The sequence below is a fragment of the Cannabis sativa genome, chromosome 4 (assembly GCF_029168945.1).
Source record: "Cannabis sativa cultivar Pink pepper isolate KNU-18-1 chromosome 4, ASM2916894v1, whole genome shotgun sequence".
Taxonomy (NCBI): Eukaryota; Viridiplantae; Streptophyta; class Magnoliopsida; order Rosales; family Cannabaceae; genus Cannabis; species Cannabis sativa.
In genome coordinates, this window is record NC_083604.1 from 60,920,811 (window position 1) to 60,942,327 (window position 21,517).

Here is a 21,517-nt window from a genome sequence, read left to right on the forward strand (position 1 = left end):
GCAGTGGCGCTTATATTGAGAATGATATGCATGAATGTTTAATAACCGGGATTAGGGTTATTACCCTAATAGGAACGGTCTAATAGCCTAGGGTTATTACCCTGGTGATATATGTGTATAAATGCCATGCCATGTTAATTGAAATGAGATTTAGGGATTATGCGCTCAAGGCATAATCAGGTTGGACTCGGTACTCATAACCGAGATGAACCACTTCTAAGGCCTTAATGTATTTAGACGTGTGAGAGCAACACGTGGGTCTACGTCATGTAGATTTAAATAGATGTGTGAGCGCAACACATAGGTCTACGCCACGTAGACATAAATGGGCATGTTGGTATAATAATCAGGTCTGTGTCATACAGACGTATGTGAATGGCATATCTATTAAATAATATGATGAGCATATTATATTTGTTGTGATTTATACTGTCTTGCTGGGCTTGGCTCACGGGTGCTCTACTGTGCAGGAAAGGGTAAGTCAGTGGCTGATCAACCATGAGTTTGAGAAGCAAGACGAAGAATGTACATGTTCAAGCCATATCAGACCAAGCGGGTTAAGGGTCTATTAGTGATGAACTTTTGAATTCTATTTTACTGTTTAGGTCGGCTAGAAAGAAATGACTTGTAATAGCGTTTGTAAATATTTTTGGGATCCCAACTATTTTAAAAGTTTAAATATATTACAAGTATAATTTCATTCTGTTTAATATAAAAGTTTAAATTCTGCGCTATTTTGATTAGTAATCCCGATTAGGGGGTTAGGGTTTAGTAAGTATTTTGGGTAGCGTGCCTAATTATTTAGGGCGTTACAGAGAGAGAGAGAGAGAGAGAGAGAGAGAGAGAGAGAGAGAGAGAGAGAGAAAGAGACCTCAATAGAGAAACGGTAACTACCGGAGATAAAATCGTCGATAACTGAGAGAAAAACCAACTTAATCAAACTGCACCACTTGTATCAATGGAGTACACGAAAATGGACTACACTACATTTCTTTCAAAAAAGATATGATTTTTTATTACCCACAGTGAAGAACGAAAAGCATGAAAAGAAGAATTGGACAAACTTACTCGTAGAAATAGCTGTCGAGATCCACGACTGTGAGAACCAGATCAATGTCAGATTATGAACAATGTACACCACAATGAACTACTAACACTTCCTCCCTCAGAGTATGTACACGAAACGAAAATACAAAGTGAGAGTTTTACCTAATCTAAAACGAAAATAGAAACTAAAGAGTTTTGCCCTAATCTAAAAGAAAACTGAAAAATGAAGAGGGTGATGAGTCAAGAAGGAAGAAGGAAGAAGAAGAAGAGAGGAGGACGGTTAAGGGTGATATGACTAATGGTGGTCATGTCAATTTTACTTTTTTAAGTTTAATAATTTTTTATTACAAAAAGTGAATTGGATACCCATTTATTTCTTCCCAAATACCCCTATATTAACCCTTGCCCTCATATTATCTATCTAACGGTCAGGGTACATTACGGAATATATACCCCTAAATACATTAACAAAACAAAATCGTGTCCATATATATCATGTGTCCATTATATAATTCAAATAGAAATTGAATTATAAAATGAATATCCTAAAAACTATCTTAAATTTTAATTGACCAACTTAAATTTAAATTTGAGATAGTATCCGATAAAAGATAAATTATTATTCCCCAAATTTTGGAATTAATATTAGAAAAAATTGTCAAATAATCTCTTTATTTTTAAATAATAATAAAGAGATTTCAAGACTCAATTTGTCACTAGAAGTGGTAAAATTCTTAAGCCATACAAAATGGTACAAAATTTCAAATGAGCTCATCAAAATTAATTTTAGAATATTAAAGAGGTCATTCACCTCACAAAATTTCAAAGAGGTCACTAACCTCACAAAAATTTAAAAAAAATGGTAATTTTACCTAAAAAAATTCAAAAGTGCACTAAAATTTAAAGCCATAATAAATTAAATGACATTCCAAAAAGAGATCATTCACCTCTCAATTAACAAAGCATCACAAAAATATCAAATTGAATTACGTTTGATTTGGTTTCTAAAAAAAGAAACGTAGGCAACTAAGTCGCTAAGATTAAGTGCAGTCATCAATACCACAAAATGGTATAAAACGCAAATCTTAAAATTCCATAAAAGGTCATCTACCTAGGAATTTTTTCTAAATTGTCAAATAGAAAAGAATGTCATCTACCGGAATTCTTATGTTCAAATTTAAAAATATAGCATTCCGAACTACAAGTAGCTTATCCTTCACAAAGAAAATATGTAGGCAACTCAGTTAGTATTTCCTTTAAACAAAATAATTGTAATTAAGAGATTATTTTTATATTCTTGAATAAGTTAAAATCTAAATTAATAAATCCAAAAAGAAGTCATTCACCTCTTAATTGACAAAGCATCACAAAAATATCAAATTGAACTACGTTTGATTTGATTCCTAAAAAAAGATACGTAGGCAACTAAATCGCTAAGACTAAGTGCAGTCATCAATACCACAAAATGGTATAAAACTCAAATCTTAAAATTCCATAAAAGGTCATCTTCCTAGAATTTTTTCTAAATTGTCAAATAGAAAAGAATGTCATCTACCGAAATTCTTATGTTCAAATTTAAAAATATAGCATTCTGAACTACAAGTAGCTTGATCCTTCACAAAGAAAATATGTATGCAACTCCGTTAGTGTTTCTTTTAAACAAAATAATTGTAATTAAGAGATTATTTTTACATTCTTAAATAAGTTAAAATCTAAATTAATAAACTCTTATGTATTTGGCATAACTAAAATTATGTTTTGCATTTATTTTTAAAACTTTAGATGTAATTTTTTTTTAGCTTAACAATCTGAATGAGCAGTGAGCACATTTACTAACCATTATTATACATTTATCTGTTTATCACCGTTAGATGGATCATCGCAACAAAAACTTCCCCATCCATAAGTTCCTCCCATAGACGTCCTTAAATTTATTATTGTAGATAAAAAAAAAAAAAAAATCAATGTCAAAGCATTTGGTAGGCTAAGGGGAGAATATTTTGCAGTTGAAGCCCCGTATCATGTGAAAAGGAGAAATCAAATTGTACTAATTAGCTGTCCCGAACGTGTTATGTGACTGGATTAACCAAGTTTGAATGAAGAAAAAAAAAACATAATCACAAATTAATTGGTCCTGCCTCTCTCAAATGTGGATGAAGAGATAATAAATATTTTGCACAAGAAAGAACATGTCAATCACGACCCAACACAAATATAACAAAATTGACCATTAGATACAAAAGGCATCTGGGACTCTTTTATTTTCTCAAAATACACCCCTCCTTTTTTAAGAATAAACACATGACATGATCATAATCAAATTTTCTAACATATCAATACCACCCATCAAATTCTCCTCTATTGTAGTGTTGAAATTCAAACATCTTTGCTTCTTCCACCGTTTGCTGGAAAAAAATGCACTCACATAAAATCATAATCATCCATATCATCATATCTAGTGGCAACCAAGTCATCATCTGGTTTATCAACGAGGAGCTGCTTTTTCTTCGCACCTGAAAGGCAGTAACGAAAGCAATTGACAAAAATACCCATGTCAGTAAAATATTAGCATCCTAATGTAGCTTGTATCAAACATCAACCAACTCTTAGATGTTGGGCTAAACTTAAATAGCCAGCATGTAATCTTTCAGATGGAGTACGAAACTCAAGTTGCCAGAATTGCCCCATGTATCAATCAGGTTCAGCCAGCAGGCAATAACTATCAATACTAAGAAAAACATGCATTTAGAGTAAAATTTGTGTTTATTCGATTAATAGAACAATGAACAATAATCTTAACAAACACTACTGATGCAATGTTTATAATTGCGGATTTAAGCCTCGTGGCCTTTTTTTTTTCTGTGAGCTGAACCTCAAGGCACATTGAGTAAATTGAGACATAAGCCTCAATTATTGAATTAAAATAATACTTTTAGAGTAACTAAAAAAAATAAGAAAGCAACAGCAGCAGTTTCTCTTTTTTTTTTTTCTTTTCTTCTCTGACTGTGCGATTGAGAAGATGGAGGGGGTGTCACACAGTTACTAACCCTGAGAAATATAGTTTTGTTCTGTTGATATAAATTGTGTAGGTTTAGTTTTTAGTTAAGCTTTTTTTTAGTTATTTGTTTTATTGGGTTTTTATTGTGCTTTATTGGGCCCTTTTCTTAAGTTAAATGTTATTGGGCTATCTTTCAAGTTGTTGAATGAAAATGGGCTAAAAAAAACCTTAAATCTTGTTTTTTTAAGGCGTGCGCCTCACTCTTTTATACACCTTAGACCATTTTCCACCACCTCACACGTTTGAGGCGTACGCCTCTCTTACAAATACTGAGGTGCACACAATAGTGCGTCTTTTTGCCTCAAAACGAGGCGCGCAATAGAAATGCAATTTCAAACATTGTACTGATGGATATTATAAAGTACCTAATATTCTAATGCATCTGCCTCTAATCTAAATTATTTTATCTTCGCTTCCAAATCAACCTAAGAACAATATAACTAAACCAAATTAAAACATACAAAAGACAGAAGAAAAACACAAACGATAAGAAACACCTACCTGTCTTCTTTTTACCAGCATTGGCCTCCTTTTCCAATTTTAGCTTCTCATTTGCAATTGCTGTGATAGAAGATGCAACATCTTTAGCATCTGCCGCTTTCAATGAAGTCGTCGCCAGTCTCATAACTGCCTTAAGCAGATTAATGTAATGAAAACTTTTCTGTAATAAAAAACTAAAATTAGAAAATCACTAAAATCAGCCTAACTTTTAGTCACATGTGATGTTAGTCAATTCAGAAATAACCTCAAACGGTAATAGTTTATGAGAGATCAGTTCTGCGTATTCCTGAAAGTCACTTTCAGATTTGGGGATAAAATTATCAAGAGTTTTGTCTTCGCCTTTCTTAGCAAACAGTTCCTTTGTGGACTTGTAATCTGCTTCTTCCACAAGCCTGAAAAGACAAATAAAAGCTTCAGCTCAAGTACCTAGTATCAAAAACTAAACTATACTATGCAGTTAACTCACAACACATGCACAAAATTATAATCGATTTAGTGCAACAAACCCACAATATTTCAAAGTGGAAAATTGGAAATCTAATTCCAAAAACCCTAAATATGACAAATTAAATGAAACTAAACAATATTTAAACAAATAAATTTAGTTTTCAGATCAATGAAAAATCAAACTTCTCATTTATCTCTAAGCCTATGTGACCACTGCTTTTACATAAAGTACTGTGATTCATTGTGTCCCATCGAAGAAATTTGACTAAATTTAGTTAAATAAAAACTATGGTTTGCTCACACAGGTTATGAGGCTCAAGTTTCTCTTTGACACCAAAATAGAAATTGCTATAATTCAAAGCTCCCTATATATAGTATTAGGATCAAGCAAGAGGCACCAGTCTAAAAAAAACTCAAAAATTAAAAAGTTAAAGCAACAGAAAAGAACAGATCAAAATGAGCAAGCATTTTTACAAGAAAACAAATATGCTGATCTTAGACTCGTTTACATACATGAATAACGTTCACCGAATATGTTTTTTTTTCTCATTTATTTATCAAATAGGCTGGTCTGGTCAGTAGATAAAGGCGAATAAAAGAAAGAAACTAAAAAAAAAACATATTAGGCAAATCAGATTAAGCATTGAACATTACCTCTGTTGGCGAAGTTTCTCAGCTACAGGATCTAGTGGCTCTTCCTTTGACTCAACGGCTTTAACTTTCTTATCAGCAGCCTTTACTGAAGATTTCTTAGGTGCTTTATCAGCAGGAGGATTTCTTGCAGGTTCCTGGTCCCATGCCAAGATGAGAAGGTTACAAAATGAACAAAGCAACAAACTAGAACAATGTGAAATAAAATATATAACACATGTCCCAAGAACCCACACGTAAAGAAACAAACAAAGATTGATTCAAAAATTATAAAGTTTCTTGAGTGATATTTTGTTACATGGCGTTATTTAAGTCATAAAAGGAAAATAAGAATAGATGGGGTTGTTCACCAATCCAAGACTAGGAGTAAAAATAAATTTATCTATGGTCGCATATGGGAATAGACCACTACCCGCCCTTTATACAACTGAGTATACTGTGAGATTAATATTGATATGAGAGACAAAACGAATCATAAACATGTTGTGTGTGTGTTCATACATATAAAAGTTGTTATTTATGTAAACATATGCATGTTTAGAATAGAATTATAATAAATGACAATACTAATAAAAAAGAATTACAGTAGCAGGTTGAGATTCATCATCATCCTCCCATGAATCCTTGACATCATTCTCATCCACATCTTCATCAGCCCATTTACTACTAAGTGGCTCTGTAGTAATAACAGGCGGAATATGCTCATCCTCTGAGATTAAAGCAAAAATTCAAAGATTAAACCAACAGATAAAAATTGAAAAATAAATAAATAAAAATGAGGAAGACGAAAAGATTACCCCAGTCCTCCATTTGAATTGGAATTGTTACTCCGGTTTTTTGACTAGAAGAAAACAAATAGTTAGCCTGTAAATGAGATATTTGAGATGTGAACTCAATATTTATATATTTTGTATCACAAAGGAGAATACTTCGTCGGAAGAAAAAAGTCGAAATGAGAAAGAAATTGGAGGTTTACCTTGTGAAGGAGTGAAGAATCGAAAGATAGATGAGACCAGAAGTGGAAGAAGAAGAAGAAGAAGGCGAAGCGGAAGAAATAGTGTGCGGCGGCTGTCTGACCCGAACTCCAGAATGATCTAGGGTATTTTAGGGCTATACCTTCTCAAACTTTTCATTTAAACATTAAAAAAAAAAAAAAAACAGGAAAATACATTTCATATGACTTCACCGACTTTTTACTAAAAATATATATATTTTTCTTTCTTTAGCCACTGAAGAAAATTTCATTGAAAACTATTACTTAATTAATCAAATAATTTTACGGGTAAATACTATTTTAGACCCTGTCTTTTGTAAAAGTTATAGATTAGATCCTATATTTTGTTAAATGACAAAATGGACCCTGTATTTACTAAAATAGTAAAAATAGGACCCTGAGCTTAATTTTTGACAACTTTTATTTTTAATACAACCAACTTGAAGACACTGCTTAATACGAACAGATACAAAAAATGTAAACAGTTTTGTCATAGCACTTTTAGATCAGATTATAATTAAACTTTATTTTGACAAAAAATCAATTCGGGTCTTATTTGTACTATTTTAGAAAATACAAGGTCTATTTTGTCATTTAACAAAACACAAGGTCCAATTGGTAACTTTTGTAAAATAGAGGGTCCAAAATGGTATTTACCCTAATTTTACTCAAAAAAAAATTAATCAAATAATTAAGGGTTATTATTTTTATTAAGGAAGGTAATGGCAAAAGAACCTTAACTTGTGTCATCTCAACTGACAACTCACTCTTCCAAAACTCTTAAGTGGTGACTCAACATATACATAGCGAAATATAATTGGTTTACCTCATAAATTGGTTAAAAAATTAGATTTTTTTTTTTTTTGAAATGCTTTTTCTTTTATAATGAAATAGCAACTTCATTGTAATATTAGTATATAGAGTACATAAGAGATTCAAGATCAGGCCATACATTATACTCAAAAATACTACGATCAGAGAGAAATCGAAAGTGTCTTGAAACAATATGGGCAACTCGATTTGCTAATCGTCTATTAAAATGTAAACTCACAGAAGACAAGAAGAGAGTAAGATCTGGCAGTCATGTAAAATTAACCTGAAGAGAGAGCTTATTGATTGGTTTCCACGAATGCCTTGAACAGAGATCATGTTGTCGGACTCAATCTCGACATTTTGCCAGTTCATACTTTTAATCCAACTGAGAGCCTCTTTGATGCTTAATGCTTCAACAGTCGAAGCATCAAGATTACCTTCATAATAACCGGTTTTAGCTTCTATGAGGTGACCAGAGCTGTCACGGGCAACAATACCAAAGCCATAAGAATTTTCTTGCAGAAAAAGAGCAGCATCGACATTAATCTTGATGTGATTATTTTCGGGTTTTAGTCCAAAGCTCAGTGCCGTCTCCATTGTTTGCAAAGAAAATAGAAGACAAACAAGTGTTATCTTGAATTTTTCTCCAATGATCAAGAGTGGTCTTGGCCGATGCGAGAACTGCATTTACCGTAGACATTTTATCCTTCCAAACTGTATTGTTACGAGCATTCCATAATGCCCAACACAGCATGGCAACATAACTCACTTGATCCTCTTCTAACAAACAAAACATTTTGTCAAGCCAACTGCCGAAGGAAGATAGCACATCCGAGACATAATTTGGACCAAGTTTTGTCCAACAAGAGTGAGCAAAAGGGCAAGAGATGAGAGCATGAACTACTGTTTCAGCTTGCAACTTACATACACGACAGCTTGAAGAAATGGTCACATGCTTGATGACCAAATTCAGGCATGTTAGAAGGCAATCATTAGAAGCACGCCAGAGGAAATTTTTAACCTTTGGCGGGACCTTTAATTGCCCCACAGTTTACGCCAAAACCCGAAGTTGTTGGGACTAGAATGCGGGTGTTTATCTTCTTGAAGTAAGTTGTAGGCACTTTTAACTGAAAAACACCTTTTGCTATCATTCGACCATGACCAAAAATCATCAGAGGCATGATGACTCAAAGGCAGTCCCAATATCATGTTAGCTTCCCGAGGGGGAAATAAATCACGTACAATATCAACATCCCAAGTACGAGAATCCATAGAAAATAGAGAGCTTACATTGTTTGAGATTAGGCACGGATGAGTTGAGGAAACAAATCTATTGTCACTACTTGGTAGCCATGGATGAGAAAGAATACTAGTAGATGCCCCATTACCAATAGTGTGAATGGCTCCCCTCTTCACCAGATTTTGAGCTCCCCATATGCTACGCCAAACAAAGCTTGGATTATTACCAAGCTCCGCTGATAAGAAATCAGAATGTGGGAAGTATTTGGCTTTGAAAATCTGACCCACCAAAGTATCTGGATTACATAGCATGCGCCATCCTTATTTTGCGAGCATGGCAAGATTGAAATCGTGGAGATGGAAAATCCCATACCACCATCATCTTTAGAAGTCACCATACGATTCCATGACATCCAAATGATGCTATTTCCTTTACTTGAAGAGGTCTTCCACCAAAAGCTAGCCATTAGCTTCTCGATATCCTCGCAAATATCAATAGAAATGAGGAAGACACTCATAGTATATGTAGGCAACGACTGTACAACAGTTTTGAGAAGAATTTCTTTCCCGGATCTTGAAAGGAATTTGCCTTCTCAACTATTAATACGAGCCATTACCTTGTTCTTGAGGAAACCAAAAATAGCTGATTTGTTCCTTCCAATGATATTAGGCAATCCTAAGTAAAGACTACCTTCATCCGCTTCAGGCATTTGTAGAGTTGAGCAAATGAGAGGCTGACTTTGATTATCAATGTTGGGGCTGAAAAACACAGGATTTTACAACATTTACTTGTTGTCCAGAAGCATGTTCGAAGGAATGGAGGAGAGACATGACACCTTCAGCAGCTTCATTAGTAGCTTGGAAAAAGAGGTAACTATCGTTGGCGAATAACATGTGAGTGATTAGGGGAGCCCCATGAGCAATGTGACAGCCATGGATGATCCAATTTGTTTCATATTGTTGAATAAGCGATGAAAGCCCCTCCGCACATATGATAAATAAATAAGTTGAAAGGGGGTTTCCTTGTCGAATGCCTCTTGTGGGATTGATAGGCCCAATAGAATGACCATCATGAATAACATTGTACCTAGCCGTGGACACACAGTGCATCACCAAATCAATCCAATGAGTGTGAAAGCCCATATGGATCATAACTTCCCAAAGATAATCCCATTCCACGCGGTCATAGGCTTTGCTCGTATCGAGTTTAATGGCCATATAGCCTTTTCTTCCTTTTGTTTTCCTCTTAAGATAGTGCATGACTTCAAACGGCACCATTACATTGTCATATATAAGTCTGCCAGGGATGAATGCACTCCGAGTAGTGGAAATTATCTGATCAATAATGTTGCGCATTCGATTGGTAAGGACTTTTGAGACCACTTTGTAAATGACGTTGCAGAGAGCAAAGGATTGGAGGTCGCTCATAACCATAAAATTCTTCTTCTTGGGTATCAATACGAGGTTGGTGAGATTTAAATCAGGGGGAAGGGTCCCTGTCACAAAGAACTCAATCACCAAGGATGTAATGTCGACCCCTACAATGTCCCAATGTTTTTGGAAGAAATCTGAATTCATTCCGTCAGGTCCAGGGACTTTGTCGGAGTGCATTTGAAACAAGGTAGTACGTACTTCGTCGGTTGTAATAGGCTTTAAAAGTTCCTCATTTTGATCACCATTTATTGAGAAGGAGATATCATTAGTAATGGAGTTTTAAGCATGCCCTTGAGCACCATACAAATCTGTGAAATAAGCAGCTATCACCCTTTCAAACCCGAATCCCAATTCTTTTGTAAGAGAATTAAACTTAATTTTAATCATTTTAAAAGAATTAAAAGTAAATATAAATGATTAAATTAAAAAAACATCTACGTTTCAAAAAAAAAAATCTCCATTAATTGTTAGGTATTATGCATTATTTATTGTTCAGATATATATAGATATATATTTAATTAAAAATATTCCCAAATGTAGTATCGTTCATTATGCATCATATTTAATTAAAAAGGGAAATTTGACATTTTATTCTAAAAAAACACACATGGTGTTATTTTATACCACCCTCACAAAAGTTTGTTAACTATGCTAATCTTTTAATCTTAACCCCAAAATGCCCCTCTCTCCTCCAATCCAAAAATTCAGCCTCCTCTCTCTCTCATTCCATCTCGTGTTGCTCTCTCTCTACTCTCTCTCTCTCTCTCTCTCTCTCTCTCTCTCTCTCTCTCTCTCTCTCTCTCTCTCTCTCTCTCTCTCTCTCTCTCTCTCTCTATTACTACCGATCGCCGACTGCTCACTGCTACCATTTTCACCCTCAACGACGTCCACGGCCGACTGCCACACCTCCACCATTTTCACCCTCAACATCCACCACACTCAACAAATATATGGGTAAGTGTTTTTCTTAGTAAATAATGTTGTTTTTTGTTGTATTGTATGAATCTGGACGTAATTAGTTGTAATTTGTGGCTTTTGTGTCCTTGAAATTGAGGTAGAGTTTGTTCCGAGCAGTATGTATGTTTCTGGGTTTTTCCATTTTTTGTAATTTTATGCGACATTATGCGATATTGTGTGCGATGTCCTGAGAAATCCAAGGTTAGGGATGAAATGATTAATTTTGGCGACGTTGTACGATTTTCGTGCGATTATGTGTGCGATTGTGATATTTGGCGATTTATATGCGACCTTTGTGCATCGTTATGCAATTTTGTTATGTATGGTATATTGTGCGACCTTATGCGATATGTTTCCTTCTTTGTGTGATTTGTGTGCGACATGATACTTGTTTATATTATTGATTTATTAGGCGACATTGTGCGACATTAGTAGTAGCTTGTGCGATTTAGTGTGCGATATAGTATGCTTATTTTTTCTATTTATTTGTTTGTATTTCTTTGGGACAGATTCAACTGTATTTGTGCCTGTACTTTATGATGGCGTTTGGACTGTCGAGGGTTTCAACTGGGTATTTGATTCCTTAAAAAGTAAGACATTGATGTTGGACATTGACTCTACACTGAAAAAGGTGCGTGAAGTTTTGCATGAGGAGTTGGAGGTGGACCCCTTGGTGTATGAATTGAAGTTAGAAGTTCTTTACATGTACATGAAAGGCACTAAGTTTCCACCTGAGGTTTTAGTGAAAGATAGTCAACTACGAGTGTTCTTGAGCATGAAGGCGAAAATGAGTGTGGACAACTTGTTGCCACTATTTGTGACTAAGGTGAAGAAGAATTTGAATTTGGAGCATACTCCCCGAAATGTAACCCCTAGAAGTGTTGTTGGGACCTTTGTCCCAGAAACTGATTTGGTGGTTGGTTTGAATGAGCAAGTTGGCACTAATATAGATGATGAGAGAGTGGGTATCGCATTTGATCATTCAGATGAGTTCGATGCTCCCTTTTACAACAATGATCCTGTGGTTAATTTGGGTGTGGATGATGATGTGGCTACAGATGTACCTCCCCTGAGGATGGAACTAACTTCAAGCAACCAAGTAGAGCGACAAAGAAGACCCCCCCGTAGTGAGAATCGCCAAACACCAGGAACTAGTAGCAGTCGGCCAGGTCCTTCTAATAGTGCTCCTGTATCTGAATTTGAAGTTTCTACTAAATTCAAACCTCTTGTGTGGACAAGGGAAGACATAGAGGAAAATAATGTGTATACAACATCTCTTAGTGGTACGCCTTCAGGGGAGATATATCTTGGCAAGTTGTACAAAAACAAAGAAGAATTGAAGAATGTAGTGGGAAGGTATGCACTGAAAAATAATTTTGAGTGGATGGTAAGTAAGTCTGGCACTGATGTGTTTTATGTTACTTGTAAGGATGAAAATTGTAAATGGAGATTAAGGGGGAAGAAGAAGGCACTTTGTGACATGTTTGAGGTTACTGTGTTTCACAACGAACACACATGTAACTTGGATTCTAGACATTCTGATCACCGGCAAGCAGCACCGTGGGTTATTGGTCACATTATTAAGAACAAGTACACATCAGATGGATCTAACTACAAGGCAACAGACATACAGAGGGATATGTTTGATGAATATGGCATCAAGATGAGTTATGAGAAAGCTTAGAGATGCAGAGAGAAGGCAGTTATGTACAAGAGGGGTAGTCCAACAGAATCTCATACGAAGTTATATGGTTACTTCTACATGCTGGAACAGAAGAATCCAGGTACTATTACTGACATTGTCAGCGAGGATAACCGGTTCAAGCACTGTTTTTGGTCACTTGATGCTTGTAGGAAGTGATTTAAGTTTTGTCGTCCTGTGATTAGTATCGACAGAACATTCTTGAAGACGAAGTATGGAGGAACACTGTTAGTTGCTATTGCGTACGATGCAAACAACCAATTGTTTCCGGTAGCCTTTGCAATTGTTGACAGTGAGAATCATGACTCTTGGAAGTATTTCTTGGGGAAGTTAAAGGAAGCCATTGGTGAGGTTGAAAATCTTATGTTCATATCGGATAGGCATCAAAGCATTGAACATGCTGTTGAGGTTGTTTTCCCAGAAGCATGCCACTGTGCATGCTTCAAGCATATTACTATGAATGTCGTTCACAAGTTTAAGACTGATGTATGCAACCAGCAAATATGGCTTGCAGCTTACGCATGGAACAAGACGGAATGTGATAGACATTTTGAGGTGCTGAAACAGATGGACCCTGCCATTGCTACATACGTCGAGCAAATAGGATTTGAAAAGTGGCCTCGTCCTTATTGTCCAGGAGATCGGTACAACATAATGACAAGCAACGCTGCCGAAAGCTTCAACAAGGTGACAGAAGAATTCAGAAAATATCCAGTAACTATTTTGGTTGACTTCATCAGGTTCACACTTCAAAATTGGTTTGCTTCTCGTCTCGAAAAGGCTAGTAAGTGCGCTACTCCTTTGGCTACTACTTTTGAAAATAATTTAAAGGATCAACACAAAGATGGTATGTTTAGGAGTGTCCTTCGTAATGGTGCCCAATTGTTCAACGTTGGTACGAGTCCTCAAGGTGAGAGAGGTGGTGATGTGAACTTAGTGGAGAGAACATGCACTTCCGGACTTTTCCAAACGCTCAAAATCCCTTGTCCCCATGCATGTGCCTGTTAGGTTTTATGCCCTAAATAAAACTCTATTTCAATGTAATCTATTTTATTCAACATCAATAAAGAAACAGAAGTATTTTTCATTCATTTGTGTATGTTTTGGTTCACTTTATCAATTGCTTGCCTATTTGATTCATAAATTCATCTTAAACCCTTTTCACATACTTGATCCCGTTTATTGTGTTGTCATGACATTGGAAAGTAAACATGACTATGTGAATAAAGTTTCCTAGATTTATCAGACACAGGGTTTTACTGATATGATAATCTACAACAAGAGTTTACTTGCATTTGGAGAAATGTTATGTTCTTTCCAGAACATTGGTTAAAGTAAAGCTCAGGTTGGATACATGGAGTATGCATCGGAAGGGACCGATATTGAACTTTCACTTAGATTTAATTAAACTTACCGTAAAATCTATTCAAGTCAATATCACCAAGTTGATCCTAGATCAAATGTTCTTAATCCTGTTATGATTAGGCTCAATCTTGAAAGGCTATTTGTGTTCTTTGATTTGTTAGTTAAGCCTACTTTTAGGTCAGGGTGATACGTACATTTTGGGAATACGGTAGTGCAATTGAGTGGGAGCGCTAACATAAACATGGAATCTATAGCTTCTATCTGGCGAATAGTAAGCAAAGGATGATCTCCTTCGAGCTTGACCAAACAAACATAAATGGTGGAGTACTCATTTCACATAAGTTGAAATATCATTTATACGGGGTCAAGTGTTTTAAATATAAAATACATAGTAGGGTGTTACGGTAATCTAATCCCTTTACAGTGTAGATCATTCATATAGAGGATCATTGATCACATTAGGATTATAACAATGGATAACTAATGATGCGTCTATATGGTGGAACATATAGAGCATTCTATATACTGAGAGTGCAATTCTAAGCTCTATGCGTGGATTCAACGAAGAATTAATAAGTTAGTGAATTTTAGTGCTAAATTCTTGATCTACTTATTGGAAGCTCGGTTATATAGACCCATGGTCCCCGCACTAGTTGAGATAATATTGTTTGTAAGACTCATGTAATTGGTTTTGATTAATCAATTATAATTCACAAATTAGACTATGTCTATTTGTGAAATTTTCACTAAGTAAGGGCGAAATTGTAAAGAAAGAGTTAATAAGGGCATATTTGTTAATTATGATACTTTGTATGGTTCAATTAATAAATATGATAAATGACAATATTATTTAATAATTATTTATAGTTATTAAATAGTTAGAATTGGCATTTAAATGGTTGAATTAGGAAATTGGTATTTTTGAGAAAATTAGATACAAAAGTGTTAAAATTGCAAAATTACAAAAAGCAAGGCCCAAATCCATCAAGCCATGGCCGACCACTTTTGTAGGCATTTTAAACTGATATTTTCATTATTTTAATGCCAAATAATTCAAACCTAACCCTAGTGGAATGCTATAAATAGGTAGTGAAGGCTTCAGGAAAATTACACTTCTGAATCAGAAAACCTGAGCCTTTCTCTCTCTACCTTGGCCGCCACCCTCTCTCTCTCTTCTTCCTTAGAATTTCGAAATTACCTTAGTGATTAGAGTAGTGCCCACACACAGCAAGCAATACCTCAATCATAGTGAGGAAGATCGTGAAGAAAGATCATCAGCAAAGGAGTTTCAGCATCAAGGATTCAGAGAAAGAGATCCAGGTTCAGATCTTGATAATACTCTGCTACAGAAAGGATACAAGGGTTAGAGATCTGAACGGAAGGAGTCATTTAATTCCGCTGCACCCAATGTAAGGTTTCTTAAACTTTATACATGTTTATTTCATCGTTTTAGAAAGTTCATATTTCGGGTGTTAATAAACATACTTGTGAGGAGATCTAAGATCCTGGTAAAATAAATTCCAACAACTGGCCTCAGAGCCATGGTAATTTATTTACTTGCAAGAAATTTGGACTTTAAAACGATTGTTTGTTTGTTTTTGGATGGTATTATGTTGTATTGAGTGTTATTTGATGATTGATTGGTGTTTGTGAATTTTCGTGAAAAATAATTGAATATCTATTTCTGGAATTATTTTTATTGGATAGTATGGAAAAAATTAAGCAAGTTACTTTTTTACAGAACTCAATTTCGATTTAATTTGAATTAGTTATGAGTTTTTGAAGATTCGAAAAAATCGGAGTTGTGCTGAAACTGTCATGCGCGCGCGAAAATCATGCACGACATGATTCCGCCGAGAAATCTCGCCCATGACATCCTCTTGCACGCGCGGACGGGTATGCACAGCATCCCGTCCGTACAGCTCGCAAATTTTTCGTTTTTCTTCGTTTTTTCATGCTTTTTCATAGAATTAACTTCCGATTTTTTGTGTAGTTCTGTATTTATACTATTACTATTCCTAATTCAATTCTAATTATCATTATGAATTAATTTAATATTTTTTACATTTAATTCAAGATATTAGTCTAATTTGAATTTAAAAATAGTTAGTATCTATCTTATTTGCTTAATAATCTATCTTATTTTTAAATTTGATTATATCTTATCTTATTTTTAAATTTAATGTCAGATTTTAAATATTTTAAATTAAATCTTTTTTTTAAATAATTTGACCTTATTTAAATTTAAAATAAGATAACTATAATCATGTAATTTTAAAAAGATGTAAGATATTTTGCTAACTTTTAAATTTTGTTATTTTATTTATTCAAATTACATTTAAAATCTGAAAAAGATATTCATTTATCTTTTTTAATTTTTTATTTAATTTTTATTTATAAAATAACATTTAAATTTTAAAAGTAGTTAGCAAATTTTGAAATGATATTTAGGTTGGTTGAAACCTAATTTTTCAAAATTGTAGGTTTAATTTTAAATTTAATTTTTTTTTTAAATTTCGAATTTTTCAATTTTTTTTTTTTTAAAATTTCGAAAATTATTTTTTTTATTTAATTAATTATTTCGAAATTAATTATTTAATTTAAAATTAAATAAATCCTACATCCAACTATCCAACTAACCTTGTTGCAGGAGTATGTGTTTTAGCTTGTGTGTAAGTTTTCAAAACCTATTATTGCTTGATTGCAAATAGCCATGGTTAACTTGTTGACAAATTCAATGATCTGATTTTAACTCATGGCTCCCTTGGTCAAGTTAATAATTTGTAACAGGTATATTTACAATCTTCTTTCATCTGTGTATGACCTAGCAACATGATAGGACCCATCCAAAGTGTGCCTGTATGAGCCTATGTGTTTAATTTCATTATAGATGCATATAAGTTGTTGTTGCTAAATAAAATGTAATAGTTCTTGATAGATTTTATTTAGGCCCATTTAGTTTTTAGGCTTAGTCAATTAATAACAGTTGTTCATTTTAAGGTTAAATTCCTCTCTTTTGGGCCTTGTGTGAGAGTTGGGAGCCATAGTAGTGGGTGCGACATACTGAACCCAGCACCCCCTCACATGAACCACCCCAATTGTGAAAGCCCATTTGCCTGATTTGAACAACTGTACTAGGTTAATTACACTAGTTTAACCTAATAAAATTGATTAGCAACATAATTAATTTCATTTATTTTGAAATTAATTTAAGAAAACCATAGTTTAAAGAATTTTATATTCTAAGCTAAACTATATGTATTTTCTTGTATTTAATTAAATATAGAATTATAACCATCTAGATTCTTTCTGAAGCTTAATTTAAATTTTTCATTAAATATTCATATTTAAGTTGATATTTAGTTATCTCCAACTAACCAACTTAAATCTGAATATCTTTTGGATTTAAAATTTCAAAAATTAAGTTAAGGAATTTTAGGCATTGGTTATTAAGATTCTTTAGATATTTTTTAAGTTAATATCTTTTCGAATATTAACTTAAAATGGAATATTTTAGATATTTTTTGAGTTAATATCTTTTCGAATATTAACTTAAAATGGAATATCTTCAAATTAAGTGGTTACAACTTAATTTTAATTTAATTAAATCTGATTTGAAAGATATTTAAGTTGATTTTTTTAGATTCTTCTAAAACAACCTAAACATGATATTTTCAAATTTGTTCCATTTATTATTCGAATTTATTTTTCGAATTTAATTAATAAATGAAAATTAATTAAAGTTGATTTTTTATTTAAACCAACTTTGATTTGTAATTTTTCATTATTATATTATGGAATTTATTCGATATTTATTTGAATTTATTTTTTAAATTAAATAATAATTGAAAATTAATTAAAGTTGATTTTTTTATTTAAACCAACTTTAGTTTGTAATTTTTCATTATTATAATATCGAATTAAAATGATTATACAAAATACATATAATATTTTTAAATAATGAGCTTTTAATCAAGAGACATTCGATCTCCATTGTGGGTTTTACACCGCGTTTGTTTTAGTGAGTAATCCTCCCTAATGGAGGAACGTTCATTAGCAATTTCGCACCGTTTAATCTCGAATGATAAGTAGTTTGTAAGTGTTTTGTATGGTATGGATCACCCTAATGGTGGCGACCATACTTGACTTGCAAATTATGAAACAATGGTGGAAGCTCATAAGATAGAATTGCCTTGACTCTCGCCTAAACGGGACAACGCTGAATTCCAATCTTGATCAAATAAAAGGTTGCTAGAATGGTTATCATTTTAGATGAGCTGAAAACTCTATTCAATGGATGATGCTTTGACTCTCGCCTAAACGGGACACTGTATTAGTTTGTTGAAATACCTTGGAAAATAAACTGTGTATCAATTTATGAGCCAAAACCTTACTTCTGTTTTATTGATGTGTTGTAGTGTCATTATGAATATCCCTCACCCCGATCCTCTCCTAGTTAATATTTTAGCAAAAGAACTCTATAGTGTGAAAATGCATCCTGGTAGTTGCATAAACTCGCACCTGTTGATGATGAATCTGAAGTTCCAAAAGGCAAATCTACTAGGAATTGATTTATCAAGAGAACAATGGGTCCAACTCATCCTTAATAGTCTTCCTCCGGAGTATAATGAATTTGTTATCTCTTACATGATCAACAATTCTAACTCCTCCGACATGGACAAGCTCGAAGCAGAATTACGAGCCCATGAACGAAATTTGATTGCAATGGGTCCTCCTGGGTTTGCAATCCATAATCGAAGGAAAAGGACTAGGTATGAAGGATCTAGCAAAGCTACTTCTTCAAGTACAATTATCAGACATGATCTTCTATGTTCGAATTGTAATGAAAAGGGACATCATGAAGAACGATGTCCTAGGCTTCTAAACAATTCAAACGAAGGTAATGCTTTTGTCTTTGAATCATGTGTTTTAGAGAACGACAAATCCGTCTGGATTGTTGATTCTGGGTCTACTAACCATGTATGTTCTTCACTGCAGTTGCTTGAAACTTGGAAAAATCTGCTTCCAGGAGAGTTAAAGCTTAAAGTTGGCAATGGCGAATTAGTGTCGGTCAAAGCTAGAGGAAAAGCCCGCATCAAGTTTCAACAAAGATTTTTAATTTTAGAAAATGTTTTATTTATTCCAAACTTTAGTAGAAACTTGATTAGTGTCTCATGTTTGCAAACACAATCTTATATATTGAATTTTTCAAGTACAAAATGTAAAATTTCTCGTAATGGATTTCAAATATGTGTTGCTATAATGGAACAAGGGCTTTATGTTTTAAGACCGAATACTCAAATCTCACTCAATAGTGAACTTTTCAGTGTAGCTAGACCTAGAAACCTCAAAAGAAAAGAGATTGATAATGATGATCAAACATATCAATGGCATTTACGTTTAGGTCATATAGGCTTTGATAGACTCAATAGGCTCACCAAAGACGGTCCATTGAAAAATGTCGTCTTAGATGAACTGCTAGTATGCGAGTCCTGCCTAGAAGGAAAAATGACTAAACGTTCTTTCTCTGCAAAGGGACAGCGTGCCAAAATCCCTCTAGGGTTAGTGCATTCCAATGTCTGCGGACCTTTGAATGTCAAAGCCCGAGGTGGTTATGAGTATTTTGTCACTTTCATTGACGATTTCTCTAGATATAGTTTTCTTTACCTAATGCAAAGGAAATTTGAAACGTTTGAAAAGTTTCAAGAGTTTCATGCTTTGGCCTAAAACCAATTAGGTAAATCATTAAAGATCTTGCGAACTGATAGGGGTGGAGAATATATGGATATGCAGTTCAAAGATCATTTAATTGAACTTGGAATTGAATCCCAATACACTGCCCCAAGCACTCCACAATAAAATGGAGTTGCAGAAAGAAGAAATCGCACTCTTTTGGAAATGGTTAGGTCTATGCTGAGTTATTCAACTCTGTCTACGTCCTTCTGGGGATATGCTATAAAGATGGCAAATGACATTTTAAATGTTGTTCCATCTAAAGCAGTCCCTAAGACACCCGTCGAACTTTGGAATGGTCGTACACCTAGTTTACGTCATTACAGAATTTGGGGGTGCCCTGCTCATGTCTTAAGAAAGAAAGAAGGCAAACTTGAATCACGTACCGAAGTATGCATGTTTGTCGAAAATTCTAAAGAGACTAGGGGTGGACTATTTTATAGTCACAAGGATAACAAAGTGTTTGTTTCTACAAATGCTACTTTCCTTGAAGAGAACTATATTAAAGACTACAAACCGAAAAGTAAAGTTGTTCTAGAGGAATTGCTATCAGATATAAGTCCTTCCAATGTTCCGTCCTCTTCCACTCGTGAAGAAGACAATCCCACTCCCTCAGTTGAACAAACTGAGAAATCTACTACTAAAGTTTCTGTTCAGAAGATCACCGCACCTCGTCGTAGTGGGAGGGTTTCAACAAAACCTGCTCGTTATGGCTTGGATGGTGAAATCAATATGGTCGTAGGTGACGGTATTGAAGACGATCCATTAACCTATAAACAGGCAATGACTTGTCCGCAACGGAAACGATGGTCGGCCGGCATGGATTCAGAAATGGATTCCATGAAAAAGAACAAAGTCTGGGAATATGTAGACGCACCTGACGACTATCATCCGATAGGATGCAAGTGGGTTTACAAGAAGAAAAGAGGAGCTGGAGGCGAAGTCGAAACTTTTAAAGCTAGACTTGTAGCCAAGGGTTAATACCCAAAGAGAAGGTGTGGACTATGAGGAAACTTTTAGTCCTGTTGCCATGCTCAAATCCATCCGAATTCTTCTTTCCATAGCTGCTGCTTTCGATTATGAAATCTGGCAAATGGATGTCAAGACTGCCTTCCTTAATGGGGTACTTGAAGAAACCATCTATATGGAGCAACCAGAAGGTTATGTTCTTCGTGGGCAGGAAAAGAAAGTTTGCAAATTAAACAGATCTATCTATGGACTTAAGCAAGCTTCTCGCTCATGGAATAAAAGGTTTGATGAAATCATCAAGACCTACGGCTTTCTTCAGAATGAAGATGAACCTTGTGTTTACCAACTCAAGGAAGATCAAGTAGTAGTATTCCTGGTCCTTTATGTTGATGACATTTTGATTATTGGAAACAATGTCAAGAAAATGACTCACATCAAGGAATGGCTCAACACTCAATTCGATATGAAAGATTTGGGTGAAGCAGCCTATGTTCTTGGTATTCAGATTATTAGAAACCGGAAGAACAGATCACTTGCTCTCTCTCAAACAACCTACATAGACAAAGTCTTAGAGAGATTCTCCATGAACAACACCAATGGGGCAAAC

General features: G+C 34.3%; 3 protein-coding genes across 6 annotated transcripts; 1 reads left to right on the forward strand and 2 right to left on the reverse strand.

Annotated features, from left to right (window-relative positions):
• Window positions 1-3,144: 3,144 nt before the first annotated feature.
• Window positions 3,145-6,930, reverse strand: LOC115713052 (uncharacterized). Of its 4 annotated transcripts, none has more exons than XM_030641529.2 (7): window positions 6,681-6,930; window positions 6,502-6,545; window positions 6,289-6,413; window positions 5,708-5,841; window positions 4,851-4,998; window positions 4,607-4,766; window positions 3,145-3,560 (listed from the first exon to the last, which is right to left on the reverse strand). In XM_030641529.2, the coding sequence occupies exons 2-7, from the start codon at window positions 6,512-6,514 to the stop codon at window positions 3,469-3,471; spliced, it is 672 nt and encodes a 223-aa protein (XP_030497389.1). In that variant the 5' UTR covers window positions 6,515-6,545; window positions 6,681-6,930; the 3' UTR covers window positions 3,145-3,468. The 4 variants fall into 4 exon arrangements, with proteins under 4 accessions (XP_030497389.1, XP_030497388.1, XP_060970246.1 ...); XM_030641528.2 differs by having other exon boundaries at window positions 6,502-6,568; window positions 6,681-6,897; XM_061114263.1 differs by lacking the exon at window positions 3,145-3,560 and having other exon boundaries at window positions 4,156-4,766; window positions 6,681-6,883.
• A 1,616-nt stretch (window positions 6,931-8,546) lies between these two features.
• LOC133037031 (uncharacterized) lies at window positions 8,547-11,099 on the reverse strand. The gene is made up of 5 exons (XM_061113832.1): window positions 11,027-11,099; window positions 9,580-10,288; window positions 9,368-9,509; window positions 9,124-9,286; window positions 8,547-8,986 (listed from the first exon to the last, which is right to left on the reverse strand). Exons 1-5 carry the CDS (start codon window positions 11,097-11,099, stop codon window positions 8,547-8,549), a joined length of 1,527 nt encoding a protein of 508 aa, XP_060969815.1.
• Window positions 11,100-12,846: 1,747 nt separating this feature from the next.
• LOC133037032 (uncharacterized) lies at window positions 12,847-13,851 on the forward strand. The gene is made up of 2 exons (XM_061113833.1): window positions 12,847-12,977; window positions 13,029-13,851. Exons 1-2 carry the CDS (start codon window positions 12,847-12,849, stop codon window positions 13,849-13,851), a joined length of 954 nt encoding a protein of 317 aa, XP_060969816.1.
• The last annotated feature ends 7,666 nt before the right edge of the window (window positions 13,852-21,517 follow it).

What these genes read in the sequence shown, in the direction of transcription:
- LOC115713052 (XM_061114263.1), bottom strand. An exon ending in ATGAATCTCAACCTGCTACT is followed by an intron (nt 5,842 to 6,288) that starts GTAATTCTTTTT and finishes GCATGGGACCAG; the next exon opens with GAACCTGCAAGAAATCCTCC. An exon ending in GAGAAACTTCGCCAACAGAG is followed by an intron (nt 4,999 to 5,707) that starts GTAATGTTCAAT and finishes TTGTCTTTTCAG; the next exon opens with GCTTGTGGAAGAAGCAGATT.
- LOC133037031 (XM_061113832.1), bottom strand. Translation starts at nt 11,099, where the DNA reads ATGGTGGAGGTGTGGCAGTCGGCCGTGGACGTCGTTGAGGGTGAAAAT. An exon ending in TTGGTTTCCTCAAGAACAAG is followed by an intron (nt 9,287 to 9,367) that starts GTAATGGCTCGT and finishes ACTGTTGTACAG; the next exon opens with TCGTTGCCTACATATACTAT. An exon ending in GACTTCTAAAGATGATGGTG is followed by an intron (nt 8,987 to 9,123) that starts GTATGGGATTTT and finishes ATTTCTTATCAG; the next exon opens with CGGAGCTTGGTAATAATCCA.
- LOC133037032 (XM_061113833.1), top strand. Translation starts at nt 12,847, where the DNA reads ATGTACAAGAGGGGTAGTCCAACAGAATCTCATACGAAGTTATATGGT. An exon ending in CGGTTCAAGCACTGTTTTTG is followed by an intron (nt 12,978 to 13,028) that starts GTCACTTGATGC and finishes TCCTGTGATTAG; the next exon opens with TATCGACAGAACATTCTTGA.